General features: G+C 57.2%; 1 protein-coding gene across 15 annotated transcripts; it reads right to left on the bottom strand.

The window, feature by feature from the left end:
• Positions 1-288: 288 nt before the first annotated feature.
• On the bottom strand, positions 289-24,816 carry STRA6 (signaling receptor and transporter of retinol STRA6). 15 transcript variants are annotated; one of them, XM_032622923.1, is made up of 20 exons: positions 22,358-22,428; positions 21,541-21,721; positions 18,915-19,082; positions 16,565-16,631; positions 16,176-16,261; positions 14,522-14,661; positions 13,903-13,926; positions 13,553-13,719; positions 12,078-12,200; positions 10,295-10,362; positions 10,052-10,128; positions 9,720-9,781; positions 8,617-8,779; positions 5,616-5,691; positions 4,442-4,575; positions 3,190-3,307; positions 2,999-3,100; positions 2,189-2,352; positions 1,784-1,933; positions 294-1,132 (listed from the first exon to the last, which is right to left on the bottom strand). In XM_032622923.1, the coding sequence occupies exons 5-20, from the start codon at positions 16,235-16,237 to the stop codon at positions 963-965; spliced, it is 1,800 nt and encodes a 599-aa protein (XP_032478814.1). In that variant the 5' UTR covers positions 16,238-16,261; positions 16,565-16,631; positions 18,915-19,082; positions 21,541-21,721; positions 22,358-22,428; the 3' UTR covers positions 294-962. The 15 variants fall into 15 exon arrangements, 14 of the variants coding, with proteins under 14 accessions (XP_032478801.1, XP_032478814.1, XP_032478809.1 ...); XM_032622910.1 differs by lacking the exons at positions 18,915-19,082; positions 22,358-22,428 and adding an exon at positions 22,467-22,484 and having other exon boundaries at positions 289-1,132; positions 1,613-1,933; positions 21,541-21,673; XM_032622918.1 differs by lacking the exons at positions 18,915-19,082; positions 22,358-22,428 and adding an exon at positions 24,763-24,816 and having other exon boundaries at positions 21,541-21,673.
• Positions 24,817-26,365: the final 1,549 nt, after the last annotated feature.

Here is a 26,365-nt window from a genome sequence, read left to right as displayed (position 1 = left end):
ATCTCTTGAAATCTCTCCTCCTCCCCAAATCCTGCCCATTCTCGAAAACCCAGAATCAGTCTTACTTCCAAAGCCAATGCTCACACGACTCAGGGGTGGCACCATAGGCCCCCAGTCTCTCCACCACCCCAAGGGATGTGGCCATGGTTCCCATTCTGCCCCCCATCCGGTGCCCAGCCCAGCATTGACCAGAGTACCCCAACCCCACCCAAGCCCCATAAACACAGTGTTGATTGACTGAGATGCCAGGTGGTTTTCCCCACGTACCCCTCCCCTTCAGGAAGACTGTTTCTTAGGGACAAGTTTATTACAGGGAACACACTAACCTCTTTCATAATAGCTAAAGGCATACCAGCTACAAAAATACCAGGCTCTCAAGTGTGGCCAGCTCAGTGTGGGGCCTGGTTTGAGCCGTGACTGCTGCCGGGTAGGAGCCCATGGCTTCCTCCCGGGCTGCCTTGCAGGCCACAGGGACCCCCAGGAGGAGCGGGGAACGCTGCAGGAGAGAGGAAGCGCCGTGTCTGGTCACGGTGGTGTGTTCCAAGGCTGAGTGGGTCCAGCTGGAATCCTAGGTTGTCCCGGCCTGCATCACCAGCCCCGATCAGGAGAAGGCTTCCATGAAGCCTGAAGGCTGGCGGCAGAGCCAGCGTCCGGAGGCTCCTGGACCGAGGGCCTAAACCACCGATTACTTTCTCCAGAGCCCTAGCTGGCTTCCCAGGGTCAAAGGGGCAGACCAGAGCCTTCCCAAGGCTTGAGGTTCACAGTGCTGACAGACTTCCACCCAAGCAAAGCAACCCCCGGCTGGCCCTGAACCCCAGGGACCTGCTGACAGAGCCGGTGCCAAGCAGAGAGGCTGCCATGGCTGGAGTGATGACGCTGGGAGAGCTGGGGAGGGAGTGGGCTGGGAGGATGGGAAGTGCTCCAGCACAGGCAAGGACATGGCGGGGTGGCCTTCCCCACCTTCAGGGCTGGGCACCGTTGGCCCGGGCGTCCGATAGGGCTGTCTTCCGGAAGGCCTGCAGGGCTGGGTTGTGCAGCAGCGTGTATGCCAGACCCCAGCGGGCCCTGCCTCGGCCTACCCGGGGCCCCGCTCCCTTGGCCAGCCGGTCCTTGGTCTGCAGCAGCTGCACCCCTGAAAAGAGACCTTCCGTGAGTCACTCAACACACACCCAGCCAAGCCCCACCCCCAGCACCAAGACCTGAGCAGAGTCTGAAAACCCCTTGTGTATGTAGGGTGAGGGAGGCTGAGACTGGGGCTCCAGGTGCCCGTTCACAGGGTGGGAAGCCAGGAGAGTGTGCGGTGCAAAAGCGTGTTTGTTAAGGCTCAGGGTGTCATCCTCTGGGTGGCCAGCAGAAGAGGGAAAGGATGAGCTCTGTGGAGGGGACTGGAGGCAGGGCTGGGACAAGGGTCCCCCTCCCTACTGCACACTTCCCAGGCAGCAGGGCAGGGGAGGACGTACTGCTTAGGAGAGGCAGGGGGTGGCCTGGGGTGGTCGGGGTGACGGAGCCCCTTAGCTCTGAGACAGCTGTCTCATTCTCCACGTGAGGAGTGCGTGTGTGTGCACACACGTGACAGAAAGGGTGTGTATGCTAGTATTATGGGAAAAATTACCCTGAGACGGACCAGGAGAATTCTCACTTCTTCTCTCCCACAGGCAGCCCAGAGAGGATGCGGGCATTTTCCTAGCCCTGTCTCCCTTGCGTTGCTGGAGAGGGGGCGTGCCTCCTTCCTGGGAGAAGCCGGGTGGGCTCGATTCCCCCCATTTCCAGTGGAAAGGCTCACCTTCCTCTTCCTCCCCCAGTCTGAGGCCATCCCGGGGGGCCGTGCGGGGCTGGGGCCTCCGAGTTCGCAGGAGCAGGACGCAGAATGCCGTCGAGGCTGGATGTGACTGGCTGGCCTCCATCTTCAAGAAGTTGCAGTATGTGTGGTAGCCTGGGTGGGTGGGGAATGGCCGTGCTAGTGCGGGAGGGCCCCAGCCGGCACCTAACACAGACACAGGGAGTGCCCGGCACACCCTGCATGCGAGCTCGTGGGCACCTGAGCGTGTCGCACGTGCGCTGCACATGGCCCCCTACACAGCCTGGGGTTACAGACCTCCTCTGTAGAGACTAGATCAGGGCAGACCCTCCCGCACTGCTGGGGCAGCCTGAGCATCCCCTGCCCCCAGCTCCTGCCCAGTAACCTTACCGGGGTCGAAAGTGGCGGCTCTAGGTGGCAGCAGGCTGAGGTCCATCTGGCCAAGGTGGACAGCATTGTAGAGGGCAGACAGGAGCACTCGCCAGGTGGCCATCATGGCACCCACCAGCACATTGATGGGGAAGAGGAGGAAGGTGGCTGCATAGACTGCTCGCCTGGGGCCGGGGAGAAGAGAGCTGAGGCAGGTCCTCACACAGAGTCCCTTCCTCAGGGTCAATGGCAGACCTAGATGACCACAACTGCCGTGTATTGGTTGGTTACACCTCTGTGTACCCACCTTCTGGGCTGCGTCTGCTCTCTCAACCCAGCTCACTCATCCCACCCATCTGGGAGACAGAGGCCCAGAGAGTCTGGGAGACTTTGCTAAGGCTGTCTGGCTAGTCAGTGGGGTTTAAGTCCAGGTCCACCTGGATCTTTCTATGACCCTGGTGCCCCCACCTCCCTCTTCTGGGTCCCTTGTCCACTGACTCTAAGTCTCTCCTGGGGCCAAGGTGCTCCCACAGCCTAGCACGGAAATAATATTTCTGTTAACCTTCTTCCTGCAAAGGGGAGAGCAGTATCGATCCCCAAAACAGGAAAGGCTCATGGGGGCATTTCTGGCCCTGTGACAGGTAAACAGAGAGGTATTTTGGACTAAGCTGGGTCACTGACCCCTTTTAAGGCAAGCTCTTTTTACTGCTCACTGGGCTCCCCGTTAGAGAAAGAGGAAAGATGGCAGACGAGGGAGAAGGGCACAAGGACAAAGACACCAAAGAAGCAGCTGAGGGCCTAAGGGAGGCGCAAGCCCAGGAGCAACCTCACCGGTTGGTCAGCTCTGGGCGTCCATGGTGAGTGTCTAGGAAGACCCAGTGGGCTGCCATGTTCTGCAGGGTCACAGCCAGGGCCAAGGTCAGCCAGAAGGGCCTGTGGGGGATGAGGGGATGGGGCGGGTGTCACTATTAGTGGTCCTCTGGGAAGCGGTCCCAGAGCCCTCGGTCCCTTGCCTCACTCACCACGAGGATTTCAGGGATCGGAGGAGCAGAAGGTTCCTGCCGTGGAACACGGGCATGAACACCAGGAAGGTAAGGGCCAAGGTCCCCAGGAAGAAGAGGATCTGCTGCACCAGGAGCCCTGCCAGCATGGGGAGGAGAACAGGGAAAGGCATCAGCCCACCCTTGCCACTCCCAGGAGCCCCAGGCTTTGGAACTGGGCAGACCTGGTTTCAGACACCTGCTCTGCCGCTGCTTAGCTGTGCCACCTTGAGCAAGTTATTTTACCTCTCTGAGCCTTGGTTTCTTCCTCTTTAAAAAGGGGATAAGCAGCCCCTACCCAGGAGGGCTGTCGTGAGGATCCAATGAGACAGTATCTGTGGTAACTCTTTGAAAACCACAGAGTGCTTTGCAAATGTTATTTTCCCCCAGTTGCTCCTGAGTCCTTGAGGACAAGACAGTATTTGAAATTAATGTTTGCATTCCTACTGGCCAAAGCCTGGCACATGGTAGGTACCTGAAAGTCGCCTGTTGAAACAGTTGGCTAATTGTTTACATGGGATATGTACAAAAGGGTTTCAGAGGCCTAAAGTTTACCTGTACGAGGAATTATGAATCTTAGTGCTGGTGATTCGTCTACCCCTTTATCATCTTTTTCCACCTCCGCCAGCAAGGTGAGAACTGAAGGAACCAGCAGCAGAGGGAGAAACCAGGCCCTTGCTTCGGCAACAATGGCCCCAGCCCCCTCACATTGGCAAGGAATTTATTCACCGCAGTGCCCAAGGGGAGAATCAGAAACTCGGAGCTTGGAGGGGTCCTTGAAGTTAATCTAGTCCAGTTCTCTCAGAGCAGGGCCCTCCTTGCGGCCCCCAAACATGGCCACATAACCATGCTTGAATACTCCCAGTGACAGGGATGACCTCCTGAGACAGCCCATCATGATATGGCCCTCCCTTACAAAAGCAGGAACATGCCTCCTCGAACTTTCCAGCCCTGGGTCACCTTCTGTGTAAACCCCTGGTGGCACCCAGGAGCCATCCTCATGTGACGAGTATCCTTTTACCAAGAGCCCCTGCACCTGCCCCCCCACCCAACCTGTGTGGACTCCCTGAGGGCGGGGAAGGCAAGGTGGGTCCCTCCTCTTGCTTTTGCCCCAGAGCCAGCTCCAGCACAGGCAGACCCCCAGAGGCAGCCAAGACCTGCTGAACCCTCCCCTCCCCCACTCGGGCCAGTGGGGCCTGCCGAGGTCAGGTGGAGTGGGCAAGGGGGCGCTCACCAAGGCAGGTAAAAGCAGTCTGGTAGGCGGTGAAGCTCATCCAACAAAATATGGCCTGGCGGGAGGGGCGAGGGCTCAGGGGCCGGGGGCCCATGTCCAGGGCGCCCCCTCGGCGCAGAGCTCGCAGGTTGGCCCTGGGGTGGGAGTGAGGAAGCCAGCGATCTCAGGGAGCACACACGCTCCCTAATTTCCTGCTCTGGGCCGGCCTCTGGCTGAACTCCCAGTCTAAGTACAACCCACGGCCACGGGCAGGGAAGCCCAGAGCTGTGGGAGCCCAGAGGAGCTACTAACCCAGCCTGGGAGATCAGGGAGGGCTTCCCGGAGGAGGTGATGTCTGAGTTGCATCTTAAAGGATGAATAAGACTAAGCTGGTGGGGGGCGGGGCAGGGATCAAGGGAGACAAATTAAGGCAGAAGGCTCAACCTGAGCCAAGTCAGGAACGTGGGACACAACAGTAGGGATGGAAAGTGATCTGCAGCTCGGCCGTCAGGGCAGGAGGCAAGGTTCCAGGCAGGCAGAAGCTCGAGGGCCTTGACATGCCAGCCTAAGTAGAGCCAGCCCTGTGAGAAAAGATCCTGGGGCAGGAACCCTGGGCTTGATAAATGTACAGCATACGGACCAGCTCCCTGCCAAGTCCGTGGCCCTCCCCTCCCCACCCACTCTACTCCCAGCTAGAAGCTTCTCTCCCTCTCTGCCCACATTTCCTCAGTGCTCTAAGCTTACCATTCACCATGAAAGGGCAAGGTAGGCGGCTTGGCATTCCACGTCCCACAATAATCTCTCTGGAGCCCCAGCGCCCGCCAGTCCACTCCTCACCCACACTTCACACTTGTTCTTGCCCACACAGTTCCTCCTGCCTGTGGCACCCTTCCTCCCTCATCTCCACTCCCAGGTAGCATGCCAGCTTTCCCAGGTGGCCCCGTGCCAGCCCTTCGTCAGCCGTACATCAGTCGCAGATGTTTCTCCAACCGGACAGGGATGCCCCACCATCTCCACCCACCACAGGGCAGCTGGGCAGCTGGGCTCAGTAAGAGCCTGGTCCTGCAGGGACTCTCCCTCCCTCCAGCCCCTAGCTTCTCCCCACAGGCCTCCTGGGTCAGGGGTCCTGCAGGCCCACAGGGCTCTGACCCCTTCCCCACGTCTGCACCGGGGGGAGTCAGAGCCTGTCACTCACCTGTGTGTCACCAGCGAGCGGGTCAGCATGAGGAAGGTGAACAAGCAAGACAGAACCAAGGCCGAGATGTAGCAAACTGGAAGGTGGAAAGGGAGCAAAGTGGGAGGTCAGGGCCGGGGAGTCTCCTGGGAGACCCCGAACTACTGCCAGGATGGTACCTGGGTGGGAGTTATCCCTGCCCCACGCCCCACTCTGAGCGGAGGCCTCTTGTCACATCCCCTGTTCTCAGATCCAGTATAAGTCGATGACCTTGGTTGACCAATACTGCCAGGTGAGATCTGGTGGCCAAGACAGAGAGAGGCCGGCTCTGAGGCTGCAGACCTGGCCCTCACCCCGGTCTTGCTGCTTCCATTGCTGTGTGACCCCCAGTGAGAGACTCCATCCAATGTGGCATCTGCCTTCAGCTCCATGGCTTCCTGGCTGTGTGGGCTTCAGGGGGTCATTTCCTCTCCCAGCCTCAGCTTGCCCATGCCGGGCACACTGCTGGGCTGCCCGTCTCCCAGCATGTTGTGAGCCATAAAACCCCATCAGGGCCTGCGTCAGTGGCCTTCGTTAAGATGTGAGCGCCCGTCAGTGTGGCCTGAGTCCATCAGAATGAGGGAAGTGACCACGGCTACCCATCTCCTCCCCGGGTCGCCACCCACCCTGTCCATTTGCACAGATCATGAGTTCCCTGTATCACCAGCAGCTGGGGGAGAATGTATGGTGTTGTGAACAAGCCTGGCATTTAGCATAGCAGGGATGCGAGCCTTGGGATTTCTTACAAGTTAGCAGGTGATTCTCAGGCACAGCCAGTATTGAGGATGACCGCTACAGAAACCCGCGGCCAATCTGCCTGTCCCTGGCTCACTCGTCCGGGGGTGGAAGAGGTCACTTTTCTGAAAGGCGAGGCTAGGAGAAAGCCCTGGACACGCGCAGCTCTGCCCTGCTCCATCTGCCCTCCTAGAGCCAACACGGTGCCAGCGAAGGTACATTCTGGACTGTTTCTGCCAGGAGGTGAGGAGCCTGCCTGCTGAGGCTACCCAGGTGAGCGAGTAGGTTAATTGGGGTGAAGGGTTAGCCAGCCCCCTTGGCCCCAGCCTGGCCTTTGGTCTCCATTTGTCTACCTCTTGTTCCTCTCTACCTCAAATGTGTCCAAACTTGGGTCCCTCCTAATCCTGGTACCCGTAAAATCTTCCTGCACTTTACCTCCTCTGGGACTCTGCACCTGCCCCCTTCTGGGCACTGATTCCGTGGATCAGTCTGTCTCCCCTATTCAATCAAGTGCCTCTAGGACAAGGTTGCCCTTAGAGCTTCAGCACCCATTTTGCAGGTAGGAAGATGGAGGTCCAAAGGAGTAAAGTGGCTTGCCCGGGTCACACAGCTGGTAAGTGATGGAGCAGGAATTCTAATCTGGTCTGCCTGACTCAGACTGTGAGATTTCTGTGAATGATGCCAGGCTTATAGTCCAGGTGCTAGGGGGGCAGCCCTAAAACAGGCTCTCGGAGCTCAGAAGACATTCGCTTCTTAGGCTAAGAACAGACCAAAAGGTCCCCAGGCTCAGAGCTAATCTCAGTTCCATCCCTGGCTTGCTGAGTGCTTGGGGCATATCTCTAATCCTCTTGGGCCTCAGTTTTCCTTGTCTGTGGACTAGAAGGTTAAACACTGATCTGTTTGACCCCTGCATCCAAGGAGATCCAAAGTGGGAGCATTTGGGCTTGGAAACTGCAACATGTGACTAGAAGTGTCAGGTGTGTTGAGTAGAAACCAAATCCATTGTCCTGGACATGTCGCTCCCTCCCTCTGCCTTTTGATTTCCTGCTCTGTGAGATGAGATCAATGATGCTGACCTAACAGGGCTGCTGTGAGCAAGGTGTGAGCTTGGATGTGGACTGATGTGGGCCATGTCTGCTCCTGCCTGTGGCCCAGATTGCAGCCAACTTGGAAAATCTCCCTGGAGATGTCATTTTCAGCCCATCCAGAACTTGTCACCTGTCTACCTTGTGGGCTTTGGCCACAGTTCCAGGGAGCAGACGCACTCAGGAAAGTGGTGGGAGTGGTGGTCGGGGAAGGAAGCAGTCACTGCACACATCCCTGCCCACTCCTACTCCCTCCCTGATGGTAATCTGTAAGAAAGAGCTGCAGAGCAATCACACCTCCACCTGCCATACTGGCAGCCTAGACTCTGACCATCACATGTTACTCCTCCAGAGCCAGGGTGCCTTTGCCTGTGCCTTTGCCAGGGACTCCCAAGGCAGCAGAGGGTGCCGGCCCCACGACACCTGACCACCAGGCTTTGTCTCAAGGTGATGGAGAGCCCCAGCCTGGGCATCAGGAGATTGTGTTCTCCTCTTGGCTCCCGTCTGCCTGGCTGTACGACCTCAGGTGATTCCTTCCCCATGTGTCGAGTGAGGATACTTCTCAGTCTCGTCCACAAGGCTGTGGAGGTGGCGTAGGTGGGAAACAGGGCTAAGGGATAAGGAGGCATCAGACCACAGAAGGGGAGACTAGTATAGTTCCCGGGCCCTGGAGCTCATTGTCAAGGGAAGGAAGGAGAAAGCAAGTGCCTGGAGGACAGGGATTGGGGAAGAGAAAGCATCCGCCCTGCCTGACCCCACCCACCTGCCATGAGGATTAGCTCAGAATCCTGGTGCACTGTCCCACTTCACTGCCTCCTTTTCCCCTTCCCCACCCGCAGCAAAGGCCCGGGGCTGTCCCCTCAGCTCACACATACCACACCCTCCCCCATCTCCACGCCTGCAGAACTGGGCAAAGTCACTAGGGGTGGGGGTGGGAGACACCACACAAGCTAACAGGGGCCTGCTGAGGTGACCTTCAGGTCTCAGTGACTTGGAACTGGAAGCTCCAACCACCCCAATTTGGACATGAAGCAGCCAAGATGCAGAAAGGGGAAGGGACGTGCTCAAGGACACCCCGCATGTCCGCAGCACCTGGGACAGAGCTCAGGTATCCCAGCTGAGGTCCCCACTGCCGGCCCTCAGGGGCTCCCGAGAGGCCTCACCTTCCAGAGCCCACAGGTAGTGCTTCACCAGCTCCACCACCTCCTGCCTGTCCTCTGAGAGCACGATCCCAAAGCCAGCCAGAAGGTAGGAGATGTCCGCGGTGATCCCTGCCCTCACCTTCTGGATGGTGGGTATCACGCCCACCAGTAGCAGCAGGGCCACCTGGAAGAACCCGCAAATCAGGGCGGCAGGGCCTGGCTGTGCTCACACCAGGCACTCCCATCCCAGGAAAAGTGCGTTCTGAGACTTCAGGGAAGAAACTCTGGCAGCACACGGGCTGCCTCCCCGTGCCCCTCACCCTTCACAGTGTTCTCATCTGTCCCTTAGAGCAGCATCCTCTAATCAGCACATTGCAAACAGACACGACTTTAGCCTCATAGGCCTCGGATATGCTTTCAAGCAGCCCGAGTGTACATGTGTGTCTCTGATTGCCTATCAATCATCCATCTACCTGAAACTTCAGAATGTAAACTTTCCAATTTTTCCATGTTGGACAAAGCAAAGTGTCCTATAAATGAGCACAGGCACTGAAGCTGGACAGGCCTGGATTCAAATTTTGGCTACCCTGAGATATTAACTGTAGGAACTTGGCCAAGTCAAGTTCATCTCTCAGCCTCAATTTCCTCCATCTGTAAAATGGAGAAAAATCATACCTACCTTCCAGGGTTTTTGATTTTTTGTTTGTTTTTTTTTTTTCTGAGGGGGGAGTAGTGGTGGTGGGGATTTACCAAACATATATTATCTCACTAAATCTTCCCAACTGAAAGGAATTAATCTATTTCCTCCATTTCACAGCTAAGCTAATTGTTTCAGGGATGTTGAGTAACTTGCCCAAGGTCACTCAGGAGGTAAATAAAGGAGCTAGGATTTAAATCCACATTTATGTGACTCCAAAACTCGTGCTCTGACCCTGTGTGAGCCCAACAAGAGTTACCATCCCCTCTCCTCTGGGTAGGCCAGCATTCCCAAGATGGCCAGAAGCAGCTGGACAGGATTTGGGTCGGGGCTTTTGGAGAGCTGAGCTGAGGGCCTGAGCCATCTCAGCCTTGGGGGTTGGGAGCAGGGGTCCAGAGGCAAGTGGCACTACAGAGGCAGGACATACCTGGTAGATGGCCGTCCCTGTCAGGGTGACTGAAAGCACCAGCTTCAGGGGGAGTCGGAATCCTGCAGTCCCCAAAAGGAGGGGTGTGGTGAACCCCAGCACCATCCAGCCCCGGGAGCCCCATCCCTCCCGAGGCCTAGGACAAGGGCTAGGGCTCACAGGACCCTGGACCACCAAGGCTAGGCCAGGGGATTCCCCTTCTCCCAAGCTGGGGTTGTTCTTCCTGATGACAAGAGTTTTGGGGAAAGGAGCGGACCTTCTACTGCAGCTGTTCTACGCACAAGAGGGGTGAGGTCACCTGTCACTCTTGACCTCAGCTCCCCACGCCATACCTCGCTGTGGAGTGTAGATGCAGTGTCTGAAGTAGATCCAGGCCCGGGACAGGAAGCCCTGCTTGGACGTGTGGGAGCTGCAGAAAGACCCAGGCAGGAGGGAGCTCTCAGGAGAAGCCCCTGCCCTGAGCCTGGACCCCAGGGTTTGGTTCATTCCTCATCTCTGCCCCACCACGCTGCCCAGTGCCAGCCTCCCAAACAAGCCTGCCTGCCCAGACCTGTCCCCTGGCCCTAGGACCTCACCTGCTTTTCAGCTTCTTCTGGCAAAGGAGGGTCCTCAGATATTCTTCAGAGTAGCTGTTCCGCAGCCCCTGTGGCGACAGACAAATGGACAAGCAGATGGGACCTGTCTCGAGCCATCCCTGGGGCCCTGGCTCAGGGTAGGTGCGCGTACAAACCTCTTGGCAGTGCTGGAGTACAGAGAAGGGCCATCCCGTGGGGACGAGGTCCATGCCCCCCAAAGCTGCCCTTTCCTCCTCCGTAAATGAAAGACTAATCAATCTCCTATCTAAGAACTCTCAATTCAGGGAAGTTCTTCCTAAGGTCTGTCTCCAACTCTCTCCCACCTTACTCAGTCACACCACATCACTGCTTTCCTCCTGGCCCTCCGGCCTCTAGTAGCTAAGACTGAAGCAAAAAGGGAACTTATGTCCCACAAGCACATCCCTGACCGGGACACGGGATAGGGCCATTTCAGGTCAGATCCCCCCAGCCCTCTCCTACTCCAGGGAGATCACAAGGGTGACCTGATTTGTCTAAGCCACATTCCAGGCCTTAAACTCCCTGCCAAGTGGCAGAGGCCCACAGTAAGATGCAGTGAGCCCCTGGCCCCTGACGATTAGGAAAATATAGGCCATTGTCACCTGTTGCCATGGCAACCCTGGGATCCAGGGCAGGTGTGGGTCAGCTCAAAGCTTGACTGTGTCCTTTGAGGCTTAAAACTCTTCGACCAAGGGCCAAAGAGGATTTTAGTTCTCCTAAGACTTCCCAAGAGGAAAGGCATGCAATGGAGGGAGAGGCTGAGAAGATCCCTGGAAGGGAAGGGAAGGGCCTGGATGAGGTGGTGTGTATCCTGCGGAGCTGCTCCCCTCTTCTGAGCATCTGGAGGGCAGTAGTGACAAGTACTGAGGACCCTACTGCTACCCTGTGAGAGCGAAACCCGGAGTCAGGTGGGCCTGCGGGGGACCCAGGGTCGCCCCGCAGATGCTGAGCCCACCCGCCTCTTCTCCCCTCACTCTTCATCCCTCCATGGGGACCTCACTCTTTCTCTGGCTTCAGTCCTAGCCCCTCTCCTGAGCTCCAGGCCCACAGTCCAGCTGCCCGCCAGACCCCTCAGCGCCACACACCTACAGCTACACATCGTCCCCCGCACAACTGCTCTCATCCAGCATTGTGTATGTCAGCGACTGGCACCACCACCCACCTGCCGTCTGTCCTAGATGCCACCCTTCAAGCCTTTCCTTCACCCTCCACATCTGCAGAGCAATCAGCCTTTTGCATCGGTGTCTTTAACCTTTCTCAAGGGCCTCTGCGGAGCAGTCTCCCTCTTCCTCCCCTCTCGCCAGGAAGAGCACTGGGCCCCGCCTCCACCCATGCTCCCAGGTCAGCTGGATGAGCCCTGGTTGCACTTCTCACAGCACAGTGTAAATATATGTTGCTGCGTCCATCTCCCCCAGCACCCTGGGAGTCCTGGACGTCTGATACGAGCCACTCGGCTAAGTCCATAAACCCAGCCTAGGGCCTGGCACAGGGCAGGTGCTTAGAAGGTCTACCTAATCTCAAATAAGATTGTCATATCTTGTAAGAATTCTCTCTTGCCATGGGTGCCAGCCGAGGGCCTGGCCTGGCCTCTGCCTGGGGAGGGGGGACCAACCAGTCCCTCTGCGACTCAGCAAACATTTTCTGAGCACCTGTTATGTTCTAGGCTCCACACCGGGCATGACCACGTGTAGGGGAACAATAGATACGGGCAAGTCCAGGGTGTCTTGGGTGCTGAGTACGAGCCCACCCCAGCCTGCCCCTTTACCTCGGAACCCGCTGTTGCCCCACGACTGAAGCTTTTCACCAGCTGCACCGGGTACCAAAGGCTGAGGAATCCGAGGCCCAGAAGGAGAGGCAGAGAGGCCAACAGAGAGTAGTACCTGTAGATCTGGATGGGCAGAACAACGCCTAGACACACCTACCTTCTGCCTCCTTCCCCCAACCGAAGACCAGGGTTCATTTCCCTTCCCAGCTCCAGGGGGCCCTGAGGGTGGTCTAGGGTGCATGGGAGGCTTCTGGTTCTTTCACTACCCCCAGCCAGGGCCACCTGGCACCAACTTCTACTTCCCCTTCTCAGGCCCTGCAGAGGTGCTTGCCCTCTCCCAGGCCCCTGGACTCCCAGGTCCCTTACAGGAGCCAAAGGGAGTATGTTTTGTAATCCCCTCCTACTCACCCCAGGGGGCTGGGATGGGGCCTGAAACTGGGGACATCCACCTTCTATGTCCCTACGTTCCTGGTGCTTTGACACAGGCCTGATTTTTTCTATTACAGTTTGCAACCTGGGCATCTGGGAAGTTCATGCTCTGCCTCCTGGAGTTGAGGCCCTCCTAGGGTTGAATATGTATTCATCTATTTGTTAATTCAATCTGTTTTTATTGAGAGCTTAGTATGTGCCAGGTCCTGGCTGGTGAAAAAGACCAACGAAGTCCCTGCTCTCACGGAAACCACCTAATCTTCAACTCTACCCTGAGGGATTCGTGTTATCAACTTCATTTATGGGAGCAGGGCAGGGTTGAGGGGAGCCTGAGTCTCAGAAATGTGGTAAGGTGTCCTCAAAACACCTCGCACCACCTGGCGTCATTTCGTATATCTGTGTGTTTGACTGTGTGTCCCCTTCTGGAATGGCAGCTCTTGGGATGTCAGGGACTTCATCTGTCTTGTTCACAGCTGTATTCCAGTGCCTGGAAATGTCCCTGGTGCAGAGTATATGCTCAGATATGTTTGTGGAATGAACAAAGGAAGGAAGGGATAAAGCTGGATTCAAACCTGGGTTGTCTGACTCTGTAGGCCACACCCCCACCCATTGGGCTCTGGACTGGTCAAGCTTCACACCCCAGCCAGCTCCAGTGAACCAGGTTCTGAGGTTCTGGAATTCTCTTTTTAGCCCTCTGAGACCATCCCCCAGCTCAGCACTTGCGTCCTCCAGCTCTCTTCACTCCCACTCCAGTCTGGCCAAGGGAAGTCTGGGAGATCAATAATGGGGGGATTTCAGGCTTCCTCACCCTCCTTCTCTGCCCCTTCCCCCCTCCTTCCCCCTCCCAGACTGGAAGCTCCTGAGGGCAGGCCCGGCTGCTTGGTCCCCAGCCTCTCCCACAGAGGGGCGGAGCTTGGAATGAGCACGTGTGTAAAGGCGTGGAATCCAGCGCAACAGGGAAGCAGGACAGAGAGGAAAGGAGCCACACTGGTTTAAGCAGCTTCTCCATGCCCCACCACCCCAGGCCGTCGTAAGTCAGAGGTTACCTTGGGTGACACCGGACACTCTGCCCTGTGCCAGACCTGGACCCCCAGATGAGCCCAGGACAGCACGCTGCCAAGCAGGTGTGCGGCTCCATGGCTGACCGTGGCACAGACAGCCAGGGGATAGTAGAGGGCAGGGTAATAGAGCAGAGCCAGTATCTTCCACGGCCCTGGAAGGCAAGACAGGCCGAGAGACACAGGATGGAGGGGCAGATGTGGGGCCTGGGTCCAACCCACCCAAGCTTCTCTCCTGTCTCCATCTTCCCAGCCCCTCAGCTGATTCCGTGGGCAAGAGCCCTGCACGCAAATCCAGGCTCTGACTAGTATCAGCTCTGTGATCTTGGGCAAGTTACCTCTTGGAGTCTCAGTTTCCCCGTCTGTAAAATGGAAATAATATATAGTACATTAGCAAAGGTAAAATGAGAAGGTATGTGTACAGTGCCTTAGCCCAGTGTCTGAGTTAGTACTCAATAAATTAGGCTACTATTTTATTACTCTTCCCTTCTCTGACCCTCAGCACCTGCCACTGTAAAATGGGGCGAATATCTGCATTTTGTGGAGTTGCTGTGAGGATCGGATCATCTAAGGAGGTCATGTTGCAGGGTGGTGGTTCCTCTGGATGGCAGCTGTCCTTCTTACCATCACCTCCTTGAGCCCAGCTCAAGTCTCCAGGACCCCTCCCCGCACCCCTCCCCACCCTTCTTCATGCTCACACGGGACTGGGCTGTCTGGGGGACTCAGCCTGTGCTCCCTCCCTCCCGAGGGTAGGATTTGCACAAGAGCAGAGAGGGCAGTATTGACTCAGGACAGAGCAATAGAGGTTTCAGGCACTGTGGTGGGACAGTTGGGGAGGGCAATGGGACAGCGTCTTCTGGTCTATGGCTCATGACTGGAATGGGGAGCCCCAGTACTCTGGATTCCCACCTGCCCCCTCCCATCAATCCAGCCCAGGGCCTCAGCTGTGCTGGGTACCTTGGTCGGGTGGTAAGGCGAGAGTCAGGAAAGGCAGTGGGTCCTCAGTGGGGAGCAGCAAGCACAGGGAGCTGAAGAGGACCGTGAAGACGGCAGCAGGCACGGTCCAGGGCCTGTCCCCAGCCAAGAAGTCCACAGGGCTGGTGCAGAGGCGGGGGCAGGACAGGGGGGAGTTGCTCAGGCCCTGCACACCCATTACCACACACCGAGTTCCATAAACCAGGGAGGTGGAGTCAGTTCCACTTTCCAGATGGGGAAACTGAGGCCCCTTCGTGTATTCATTCCACAGATGTCTGTGTAGTGCCTCCTATGTAACCAGATCTGGGCCCTGTGGCAAAGTGACTCAGGAACATCCCCTGCCCCACCCCCTGCAACAGGCAGACACAGAAGGAACAAGCCTGAGCACTGCTCCCCCCACCCCCCCACCCCCCCACCCCCGCCCACTCTGGAAGCTTCAGGAAACAGCCGCCTCCACGCTAATCGGTCTGTCTGGGCTGGCTGACCTTCAGAGAGCTGGAGAGTCACAACATCCTTATGCAACAGCCGCCACCCTGGCCTGGGAGTGGCCCTGGGGCAGAGGGCAGACAGCGGGCATGGCTGTCCCAGGCATCACCCTCTGGGCTCAGGGCAAAAGCCACTCAGACGCTCTGCTTCTGTGCTCCAGTTTGCCTTCATGCCCTGAGGGCTCCATCCTGCTTTGGTCTCCCCCAGGCCCTCCCCCAGGCAGGGCACACTCTTTCCTGGGCCAGCCAGTGTGGCAGAAACCTCAGGCTAGTTCCTCACAAAACCAACATGGCAGGCCCCACCTCAGTGTGCAGCCCAGGCCTGGGGTGCAAGACTGTCTACACTGGGGCTCCACCTACCACCTCCCCCAGGCCTTTGGTCTCTCCCACACAAGGCTGCCCGGTCCTGTCTCCTCAGGGTCATCCCCGTCCCAGATTCTGGGGTTGCTGGGCTGAAGGAGACGGGGAGAAAATTTCAGCCAGAGGGACTGCAGGGCAATCCCTCATAAATCTGCCTTGAAGCATCAGGGTCCAGGTAACACCCTCAGGCAAATGAGGCTCAAGATGGCATGGAGAGGGGCTTCCCTGGTGGCGCAGTGGTTAAGAATCCGCACCACAACTACTGAGCCTGTGCCCTAGAGCCCGCGAGCCACAACTACTGAAGCCCGTGTGCCTAGAGCCCGTGCTCCACAGCAAGAGACGCCACCGCAACGAGAAGCCCGGGCTCCGCAATGAAGAGCAGGCCCTGCTGGCCGCAACTAGAGAAAGCCCGCGCACAGCAACGAAGACCCAACACAGGCAAAATATTAAAAAAAAAAAAAAAAAAAAAAGACAGTGTGGAGTGATCACGGCCTGTCGAGACCATGGACTGCCTGAGGGGGTGTGTTTTAGAGCTGGGCCCTCTTGGGCTCCGTCTCCCTGGGGTCTGGAACAGGAGTGGGTGCATCTGAATGGGTCCCTCTCCTTCCCTCAGGAGGTCCCAACTAAGCCTGGAGATCTGGGTGGGGATGGGGAGACCCCCTAGACTGAGAGAGTTTGGGGTGTCCCAGAGGCCAGAGCTGGCTTCTAGGTACCTAACAAGCCACCACCCTCCCAGAGTGGCCCTGTCAGCTGGGCCCCCTGAGCGGTGGTGCCCAGGCCAAGGCACCAACCTGGGGAGCCCAGGCCTGCCGTGCCCACAGTGGGGCCAGAGCTGACGGCGCTTCACCAGCATGGCCAGCAGCAGCAACACGAGGATCTGAAAGGAGAGCACAGAGGAGGGCTCGGGTGCCCAGGCCTTCCCTGAGGGGCTGAGTCAGGGCACTCAATCCCAGGACCCCCTACCCCACAGTGCACACTCCTGCAGCAACTGGGGACTGGCTAGGAGGTGACAGAAGTTTGAAAGGTTGGCCTGCATCCTGGTTTGGGTCCCCACCCTGGGAGAACTCCCGGTACCCACTCCCATATTTGGGCTCCCCGAGTCTCCCTTCACCAGCGCCAGCAAAGAACACATATCCCCCTGTTCAGGCTGGCAGTAGGCGGCAAGCCAGTTGGGACTCACCGACAGCACGGCCAGGCAGGCGTGGTAGAGGCCGGGTGGCACGCTGGGGTGGCAGGAGGGTACCAGCCTGCAGAGTGAGTGAAGGCTGGGTCAGGCCGAGGTAGGGAAACCCCAGGTGTGCAGCCCAGTCTGGGGTTCCAGGCTGTCTATACTGGGGCTCCACACACCACCTCCCTTGACCCTCTGATCTCTCCTAGACAGTTCACCTTCTCAGGGCCATTCTGGGCCTCTGATGACCCTGAAGTGTGCCGGTCCCATGCCCAGCTCTGAGGTTACAAGGCTGAAGGAGACAGGGGGCTCCCAGGGGAAGACATGGGGGAAACAGAATGGGCCAGCTTGGCCCTTCTATCCATCAAGGCCCACTTCATTCCTCCCTCCTCCAGGAAGCCTCCCTGACTGCTCCAGGCCTCAGATCTCTCCTCAAAACTGTGGCTGAGCATACTGCCTGGGTCCGGCAATCAGCAATTGGTCCTATGATTTGTCTTTCACTCACTGGAATCCAAGTTTGGTCTGTGTCTCTGACTGGAATGATCTACCTTGGTTTTCCAGGATTTATGTCTCTTCATTACCTGTTTTATTAAGGGCTGAGTCACGTGGCAGAGGGAGGTATCAGGTAGAAGCCCTGAGCTCAGGGCTGGACGTGAACCTGGAAGAGCTGATAGGACTGGGTTCCTGGGGCAGGGGTAGACCTCTGGGTTTGCCCAGTTGGAGCCTGGGAGCGCCAGAAGGAGGTAACCAGTGTGGGCAAGGCCACCAAGTTCTGGTGGGTGAGGCATTAGAGGAAGCCCTGCAGCTGCGCCCTCCCTGCCGCAGGCGGGGCTCACCCACCCAGCTGGGCTCCTTCCTGCTGTGTGGAAAAGAGGGATCCCAACGGTGAGCCTGAGTACTCTGTGCTGGAACACCCCGAGCTTAGAAATCCCAGAGTGAGAAGCAGGAAAGAACCCGGTCACATGGGCTTGTCCTTGGGGTGGAGGGACAGAAGAAATCTGTTTTGTGCAATTTCTTGGCCAGGGCAGAGCCAGCCTCTTCCCAAAGCAGTAGAGTTGGTGCCATGTAGGGGATCAGGTTCCTGCTGTCTGAGCTCAGGCCTCACACTCCCCACTTGCAACTCTGAGGCATTTTACTCGAGTATGTGGGGTGGGGTTTGGGTGAGGCAGGCCCCTCACCAGCCCCAAGAGTTCAGAACCACCACTCCAGGCCCTCTCAGCCTGCATCTCATCACCTGACAAAGTCCTACTCAATCCTGCACCCCCCACCAGGCCCAGCCAGGGCAGGGGCTCCTTAAACTGTCCCTGGAGCAGCCTATTTCCCACTCAACCCAGACCAGGAGCCACCCTCACCTCCATGGACCCCCTCCAGGGCCCTGTCTGGGGGCATCTCTGGCCCTTTCTGTACCACCCAGGGACCCCATCTACCCTTTACTTAGCTCAGTTTGGCTGAGGCTCGTGGCCCCTCAAATGTTTGAGGTCTGAGCGACAGAAATTTGGCTGAGCAAATGTTTGGCTGACAGCTCGTGGACCCATGTTTCGTGCTGTGGGACAGGCAGGATGGCACAGACGCAGAGAACGCTATGTCAGGGAGGGTGGGCGCTTGATCCTTGAGGGGCCACAAGCACATGCTAACGGATGTAGAAAAGGGAGAGAAATTTGGGGCACGGCCTCAGAGGGGGTGGTATTTGAGTTTGAAAGATGGTGGCATCTCTTTAGGCAAATAAGGGGCAAGGGAGCTCCATGTAGAGGAAACAGCATGAGAAAGTGGAGTGACAGGCAGTAGACAGTGAGGCTGGGACCAGGCAAGGTTTTCAGCTTGATTACAGCGCAGAGGGCAGGCTGAGAGCCGGTAATAGCAGGCATGAGAGGCACTAGGGAGCCACTGAGGGCGTCTGAGCAGGACAGTGTTCTAGATTTTAGGAGATTTCTGTGGCTAGATTTGAATAACAACAACAACAGTAACTAGTATTGACTAAGCATCGCGTAAGTGCCAGGCACTTTCTATGTATTAACTCAGTTAATTACCTAAGAGGTGGGTGCTATTAGTATCCCCCTTGCCTAGATAAGGAGACCAAGGCTCAGAGAGGCTAGGTATCTTGCCCACATCACACAGCTAGTAAAGCGCCAGAGCCAGAATTCGAACTGAGGTAGTCTGACCTCAGCAGCCGCGTGTGACCAGGATGTGAGAGGCAAGGAGTACGTGGAGGAAGATATTAAGTTGAACCACATGAAGCTGCCATTTCTTTCCATCAAAAACAGTTGAGTATCAGCATTTTCAGATGGTTCAGCATAAACAGTCACGGGGGAGCGGGAATGTCAGGCAGTATCTCAGCGGTATTTAGGTGGAAGACTTTACATGCCTTAATGTAGAGGAGCAGAGAGAAGGGGAGTTTCTGGGATGACTGTAGGCTTCTGGGCCTTATTCCAAGACGAAGAGTGAGGACAGAGTCCAATGGAACCCAAGGAAGCTGAGGCTCGGTCTTGGGCAATTCAGAGGTGGTGACGGGCACTCAGGGACAGAGGCCGGCCTGCAGTATGGTGAGGACACTGAGACGGAGAAGAAGCAAGGCAACTGTTTCTAGAAGTTTGGCTCTGAGGTAGAGGTTGCAAAGGGCCCCATCCAGAAGGGAGGGCAGAACACATCTGTGTGGGTGAGAGGGAAAGGCTGACTGTCTGGGGTGGGGGTCTGTGGTCCCCAGGGAGCCTGGAACCCTGCTGCCTGACCCTCTCCCTGCTCCCACAGCAGAAGAACCTGCAGGTCACCCTGGCGTTGACCTCTCTTGGTGGGAGGGCAGGCCATGAAGGAAGCCTCCCAATTCCGCCTTCCAGGCAGCCCTTTGAAGTGGTGGGGAGGTGACTGACATCCTGGACAGCTGCCACAGATGTATTTGTATCCCCAGGCTCTGGCTGGGAAGCTCGGTATTGATGATAAGAGTGGATGACACATGAGCACATGGCAAGTAGGGCCCATAACCTGACCAGAGGAGCCTGTGGGGATAGAAAAGAGCCAGCTCGGCTTATACACATCAATCCTATGTCCACAGAAGACCCCAGACAGTGTGCATCCCATCGCCATCAGACTCACCCCCGCCCCCAACCTCTCCGACCAGGTCCTGGTGCCAAGGGGGCACTTGGATAAATGTGACCAGGAGATTGAGTCCATCCCAGACACTGTCACCAGTGTCCACCACCTCGACTCCAGCCTGCTGGGGCGCGCTGAGGCACAAGGGGGACCACTGTGCAGAGCTCCTCAAAGCTTTGGTGCACCACCTCGCCGGGGTGTCTGACTCACACAGGGAGAAGTGAGTCCAAGTTTGCCTCCTTGGGATTCCGCTGGGATCCCAGCTTCCCACTCCCACCTTTGGCAGGAAGTTCGACTTGGTTTGGCCAAGTAAGTAGATTCAAACAAAGCTCTTCGTTCTTACCTGCAGTGGGAGAAGGGAGCTACAAATTCTAGATGACACCCACCTTAGGAGTGGTACTGCTCATCACCTAGTCCCTGCCATGCACCCAACTTTATTCTAAGGCCATATCTAAATACCTGAGCCACAGAGCTGGCTGCAGGCACCTGGCCCCAGCCAATGCCTGGGCCCTGAAGTGGCTAAGGACACAGCTTCAAATTAGGGCCTTAACTCAGGTCAGATTCTGTGTCCTCTTGGGGCTCCCAGGCCCCTCTCCATTCTGCTGCTTCTCCCACCTCACACATACACAGCAGGAACCTGGGGAGCCCTGGGCTTTCGAGTTCAGCCAGGGAAGGGGAAGAGGGCACCCTTTTGCTGACAGCAGGGCTGCTTTCCAGGTGGTCAGAACCCTGAGTCCTCCAAACAACATCACCTTCCCCCAGGCCTGGGTGGGGTCTCCATCCCTGCCGGGTGACCCCAGCCTGGCCAGGCCACAGCCCTGGCCTCTGGGGAGGCACGCGAGCATTTTTCCCTTCTCCAGTTTTGGTTGTTGATGGAGAACAGATGTGCACACATCTGGCTCGGCAACCCCCAGCCTCACCTTTCTAGTTCCGCAAACCTTCAGACAGAGAAGGGAGGTAGGGGATGGGGCCGAGGCCAGGGACAACAAGGGGAGAACTGGGCTCTGGGGCCCACGCAGGCAAGGAGTCCTTGGCAGCATGGGGGCACAAGGAGGCCCAGCTCCTCCACCAGGGTACCCAGACTAAACAAAGATAGAAGGGATCTGGGCAGAGGCGGCTGTGGGCCGAGTCCTCAGGCCACACTGGGCTGGGCTGAGGCCGCCTCCCTCCCCTGGGCTGCCCGAGCACTCCTGCTGAAGAGAACAGGGCCTCCTCAGCTTCACGGAGCCTCACACCAGCCAAAGCCAACCAGGGCGGCATGTTTCCTCAGGCCTCCCCCTGCCCCAGGCCTGCCCAGAGAACCTGACGCTTGCTAACAGCACACCCCAGATGGTCACCACAGGGGCCAGTAACACCTTGAAGGCAGGCCTGACTCCCTCAACCACTCACCCAGGACTCTCCACCCTGGTTACAGGCCAGAGTCACCCAGGGAGCCACCACAGCCCAGCTGGATCTGAGTTTGCAAGGATGGGGCCCAGGAATCTGTTTTTTAAACACACCACAGGGAATTCCCTGGCGGTCCAGTGGTTAGGACTCAGTGCTCTCACTGCCAGGGCCGGGGTTCAGTCCCTGGTCAGGGAACTAAGATCCCACAAGCCGTGTGGCACAGCCCCAAAAAATAAAATAAAGTCAAAAAAACAAACACACCGCACAGGTGCTTTTTAGGTGACTAGCCTGGCCCAGGTCCTCCACCTCAAGTTTCTTAACACCAGCACAAAGGCTGTTCTCACCTAACAGGCGAGGAGACTGAAGCCCAGAGAGGCTGTGACTTGCCAAGGGTTCACACAGCAAATGAGCGGCAGAGCCCCTCTTAGCAGCCCTCGCTCAGAGTCTTCCCCACACCCCCCATCAGTAACCTGCCACACCCCATGCGCTGGCCGACAGGGCCAGGGGTTCCGACTCACCCTTCCGGCTCAAGCTCCTGGCCACCCTGGGGCTCGTCGATGTACCAGCTGCCGTAGGAGTCATCGTCGTCTGTGGCCCCGGACGAGGTCTGGTTCCCTGCTGCCTGGGTCGACATTCTCTGGCGCTTTCCCTCTGACCCCCAAACCAGAGGGAAAAAGCCACTACAGATGTGAAAAGAGGCTTGTGGGGGGGGGGGCGAAGAAAGAAAACTCAAACAAAGAAACGTTTCTCTTTAATCCTAAAGGTTACTTTCTTGCTTTTAGCTCTCTGGGAAAAGCCCTCCTGGGAGTGAGGGCCTGGGCCGGCTGGCACAGGAGAAGGGGAAGGGCTTCTCCTGTCCCCTCCTGTCCCTTCCCGCCCAGTCTCGCGAGGTCCTGCAGGAGGTAGTTATCCCTTGGGGATGGTGCCCCCTCAGGGTCCTTGGGCTTTTGCTGGAGCACCCGTCTGTCTCTATGACTGGCCACCGGTAGGTTTTGACTCAAAGCACCATTTTCAAAGAAGTTTTGTCCAATCCAAGCTGCCCACAGAGAGCACCCCCTTCCTTCCCCCTCCTCAAGCCCACCCAGATGGACCCACAGACACACACTCAAGGAAGGACCAGGGAGGAAGGAGCTGCGGAGATGAAAGGGTGGGCGGGCAGCGGGCAGCGGGCGGGCTCAGCACAGTCTGCCGGCCCCTCCCAGCTGGACTCCCAGCCCCTTCCGCTCTCAGGGGTCCAGCCCAATCCCCCCTCTTTGTTCAGCCTCCCTCGAGACCATCCCCCAGCCTCAGCCTGCCCCTCGCTGGCCCCCTTGGGCCTCAGTGATGGGAACACACCGTGGTCCTCACAAGACCCCCTTCCGGAGGTGGAGGTCCGGCTCCATTGGCGGCCTGAGCCTGGGAGGAGTGCGGCCAGGAGGGCCGGCACCTGACTGCACGCACATACCTGCCTTCGGTGCCTGCCCCAAATCGCCCACACATCTGCAGGGCCTTACAGACAAGTCAGGCATTCCAGCAACCCTGGGAGACTGCTGGGCCAGGGCCAGAAGGAGGGGAGGGAGCCCGTCCATTCCTTCTCCTGGAGGAACATGTGTCTCACTGGTAAAATCTTTTTGTTTCTCCAACTTGATTTCACAAGGAGATAACTCACCCCCACAAGGCAGAAATTAGTCCTTTAAACATGAACCAGACCCACGGGGAGGCAAGAACCCTGCCTGCCTCCTGTTCCTCCCGGAGTGTGGGGTGAGAGTGAGGGCGGGAGATGGAGGTTCCTCTCCCCGTCCTGGCCCCCAACCTGGGGTGGAGGTATGGCAAGATGCAGACAAGGCAGAGAGCAGTTCTCAGGCCCCCTATCCCTGGGTGGGAGTCAGGCCCCCTGAAACTTTGAGGGCCCCTGTCCTTCCAATACCCCTCAGGGTGCCTGGGCCATGGCCCTACCCACCTAAGGCATTCATTCAACAAGCTTTTCAAAAGGACGTTCATCCATTTATTATTTTAACATAAATTAATTGAACACCTACTTAGTGCCAGCACTGTTTGGGGTCCTGGGACGGGAGAGTCTACAGTTCAGGGGGACACAGCCAAGTAGGTAAATGACCTCGGATCTGAGGGTTACAAAGGGAAGGCAAGGGAGTGCCCTGATGTACACCACAGGAAACGGAATTTGGTCTGAAAGAATGGGCGGCGGGGGTGGTGCGGTGTGTGTCTTGAAGAAAGAAACCTTTCAGTGGAGATCCCAGGGCAGGGAAAAGTCAGCTGTGCAGAGGGTGGAGTTGGTGGGTGGGGTGGGTAGTGGAGGGAAGCGTGTTCCTGATAGAGGGAACAGCATGAGGGATGCTCAGAGGGACAGAGCTTGAAATCCTAAAAGCTCCCCATCCAAATTCTGTAGCCAGGCTCACAAGGCCTTCCAGAATTAGGGTCTGAGGGCTCTGTTGGCTTTGGTTCCTCCCCCTCCTTCCCAAATGACCAGGAAGAGGGCTTCCTTCTTCCAGGAAGAGGGCTCTGGCCTCCCCTCTGCCACCCCACAGAGATGTCACCATCTGCTGACTCAGAGCTGAGCCTGAACTTTGTTTGATGCGACGCAGGAGCCCACACTGCCCATCTGATCCCAGGGATCAGACCTGGCTAGGATCTCCTGAGGGCAGAGTTCTACCTCTTCTCCTCCTCATGCCTCCTTCCCCTGATGCACAGTACCCAGCACTGGGGCCACAGGGACTTTCTAAACTGGGTTTGGCGAAGCCATTGCTTGTTCTGGTGACCATCGCTCCTCCATGGGCCTGTCCCGTGCAGCCTGCTGTTTCTCCAGCCAGGTTTCCAGAGCCCTGCATTCCCTTCACTGCTCAGGAGTCCTAGACCCATAGCTTAGGGAGCAACTCACTATCTGATTTTAAATCCCCCTCATGATTCCTCCAACAGTTGGAGTCCAGTCTGTGCCGGGGAGCTCACTCCCTCTACAAGGTGGAGAAGTTCATAGCTGGATAAATCCCTGTCCGAAACTGCTTTCTACCCTGCAGGGAGCGAGTCTGCCTCCTCAGTCTGGTTTGTTCATTTCCTCATTTATTCCACAGATGTTGACGGCATACCGATTATGGGCCAGGCAAGGTTCTCCACGCTGAGAATATAGCAGCGAGCAAGATAGATAAAGTCCTGTGCCCCAGGGAACCTCATGTGTAGTGGGGGGCAGGGGGGACAAAACATGTGTCATGTGTGCTGAGAGGGAAAATACAGTGGGATACGAGAGGAGAGACAGACAGACGGGAGTTGGCTATTTTAGGCAGGATGGTGAGGACAGGCACAGTCGAGAAGGTGATATTTGAGCAGACCCCTGAATGAAGGGGGGCGGTACCCATTCAGGCTGCCTGGAGGAGACTCCATCAGCCTCAGGGGCTACAGCAAGGCCGGCAGGGAGGGGCCCAAGCTAAGTCCAGGCACAGTCCCTTCCCCACTGCACTCTTCCCCGACCCAGACCCTGCTCTGCCCCCAAAGAGACCTCAAGTGGAGACAGCGCCTCCCCTCATCCTCCCACCCCGGGCTAGCCCAGTGCCCATGGTGCCACCTCCGTCCTTACTGGGGAGATGCAGAGGCCACTTTCAGGGAGGCCCTAAGCAGAGGTGAGAAAGTGTGAGCTTGTCTCTCTCCCCAGGTGTAAGCACAGCGGACAGAGGGCAGTCTTTTGTTCAGTACCTCTAGAGCTGGGTTTCTTTATGGCAGGGAGAAATGCCCTGGTTGGGGAGGCAGCCTACCTGGGTTTGAGCCCTGGGACTGGCTGTGTGACCTTGAGTGATTCCCTTGGCTTCTCTGAGTCTCAGCCCTGCCTCTCTCCCAGGAGGAATAGGTTATCCAGCCAGGAGATTCTTTGATTGTGGGCTCTCCTCTCCCCAAGGCCCCCACTCCCTGCCCTCAATGACTTCACGGCCCAGGAATGTGGAGCCAGCACACCAGGCACTGGTTGTAGTAAGAAGGTCAAAGCTACAGAGAGCAGCTGTGACTGCCCAGGCATCCCCCATTGTCTTCCACCCACCCTCCTGGCCCCCAGCTCCCCTATACACTCTGATGGGGGCAGGGAGGCAGGCTGGGTCAAAGATCTATGGCTACTAGGTGGCTGCATAGCTCAGGCTGGAAAGGGGACCCCACTCCTTGAGCCCAAAGTACCTCCTCAGCTTGAAGCTAGGAGAGCTCACATCTGTGAAATGGAAGGTTACCTCTGAGGTGTTAGGAAGGATGCCACCTGGCCAGACTGCAAGCTGGCAAGGAAAAGTATTGAGAGGAGGAAGATGGTAATGATGTGCTCCTGAAGAATTTCTCCAAAGGCCTGGCGGCAGAGTCCAGGGCCTACCCTCTGGAGTTGGGCCTACCCTTTATAGGGGGACTCGTATCCAAAAAAGGCAGAGACCTGCAGGAGAGGAGGAGCTGGCCGGTGGAGTTACTTGGAAGACAGACAGTAAAAACTCGGAGAAGGGAGAAGAGAGGAGAAAAAATAAGGAGATGGACTGAGCAGTCTTGAAGGCTTCCTGGATGAGGGGGCCTGGAGCAGGGCCCTGAGGTCAGACAGAGTCAGCAATGGCAACAAGAATAGGTATAAGTGTCATAGGAGAGTTGAGAAGGGAAGTCTGAGAGGCAAGGAGAGAGCAGGGCAGGGCTCAGGGCTGCCTGGCTGTGCCCTCGTGAGCCCACACGGGCACATTTAGATGAGGCTGACACCAGCACCCAGGGAGCAGCCCACGCCAGCAGTGCTCCTAGCTGAGCACAGACTGGGGGGGGGGGGGGGGGGGGGGGGTCGCAAAAAGCCTCTGGGCTCTGAGCAGATGAAGGCCATCTGCCATCTGGGCCTGACACGGAGCTCCCCTTGGGCTGGAGCTGGACCACGAAGCCCTCGGGACAGGGCTTCCTTCCTCCCCATGTTTTTGTTCAAGTTGATTAAATCTGAGGAATTTTGGCGTCCAGGAACAGAGGCCCACGTGTGTGCCTCCAGCAGCCTGTGGTTATCAAAATCCTCAAAGGGTAAAGTGCTAAGCTTAAAAGGAGCTGACAGTGGGCCTGAAGGAGTGAGGAACAACCTCAGAGACACCCCCAAGGACTCCCAGATCCTCCGGGGCACCTCCAGGATCTCAGCAATATCCCCAGAATTTTAGTAACACCACAAGAACTCCCAGAACTTCAGAATCACCCGCCATCAGCCCCCAGAACTTCAGTAACACACCAGAACCTCTAAAACACCTCAGAACCTCGGCCCACATTCCAAGGACCCTCAAACTCCGGCAAATCAAGCACTGGTAGGGGCAAGATGGTCAAAACCATGGTACGCAGTTGCAAAAGGCCCAGAGACCCCTCATTGCTCACCACCCT

The sequence above is a fragment of the Phocoena sinus genome, chromosome 2, assembly GCF_008692025.1.
Source record: "Phocoena sinus isolate mPhoSin1 chromosome 2, mPhoSin1.pri, whole genome shotgun sequence".
Lineage (NCBI taxonomy): Eukaryota > Metazoa > Chordata > Mammalia > Artiodactyla > Phocoenidae > Phocoena > Phocoena sinus.
The sequence above is the reverse complement of the archived record's forward strand: the minus strand, read 5'-3'. Positions and strand labels throughout refer to the sequence as shown.

What these genes read in the sequence shown, in the direction of transcription:
- STRA6 (XM_032622911.1), bottom strand. Translation starts at nt 22,590, where the DNA reads ATGGACGGGCTCCCTCCCCTCCTTCTGGCCCTGGCCCAGCAGTCTCCC. An exon ending in CAGGAGCTTGAGCCGGAAGG is followed by an intron (nt 16,632 to 21,540) that starts GTGAGTCGGAAC and finishes CTCACTCTGCAG; the next exon opens with GCTGGTACCCTCCTGCCACC. An exon ending in TTCTCCTGGTCCGTCTCAGG is followed by an intron (nt 1,133 to 1,612) that starts GTAATTTTTCCC and finishes GTCTCTTTTCAG; the next exon opens with GGGTGCAGCTGCTGCAGACC.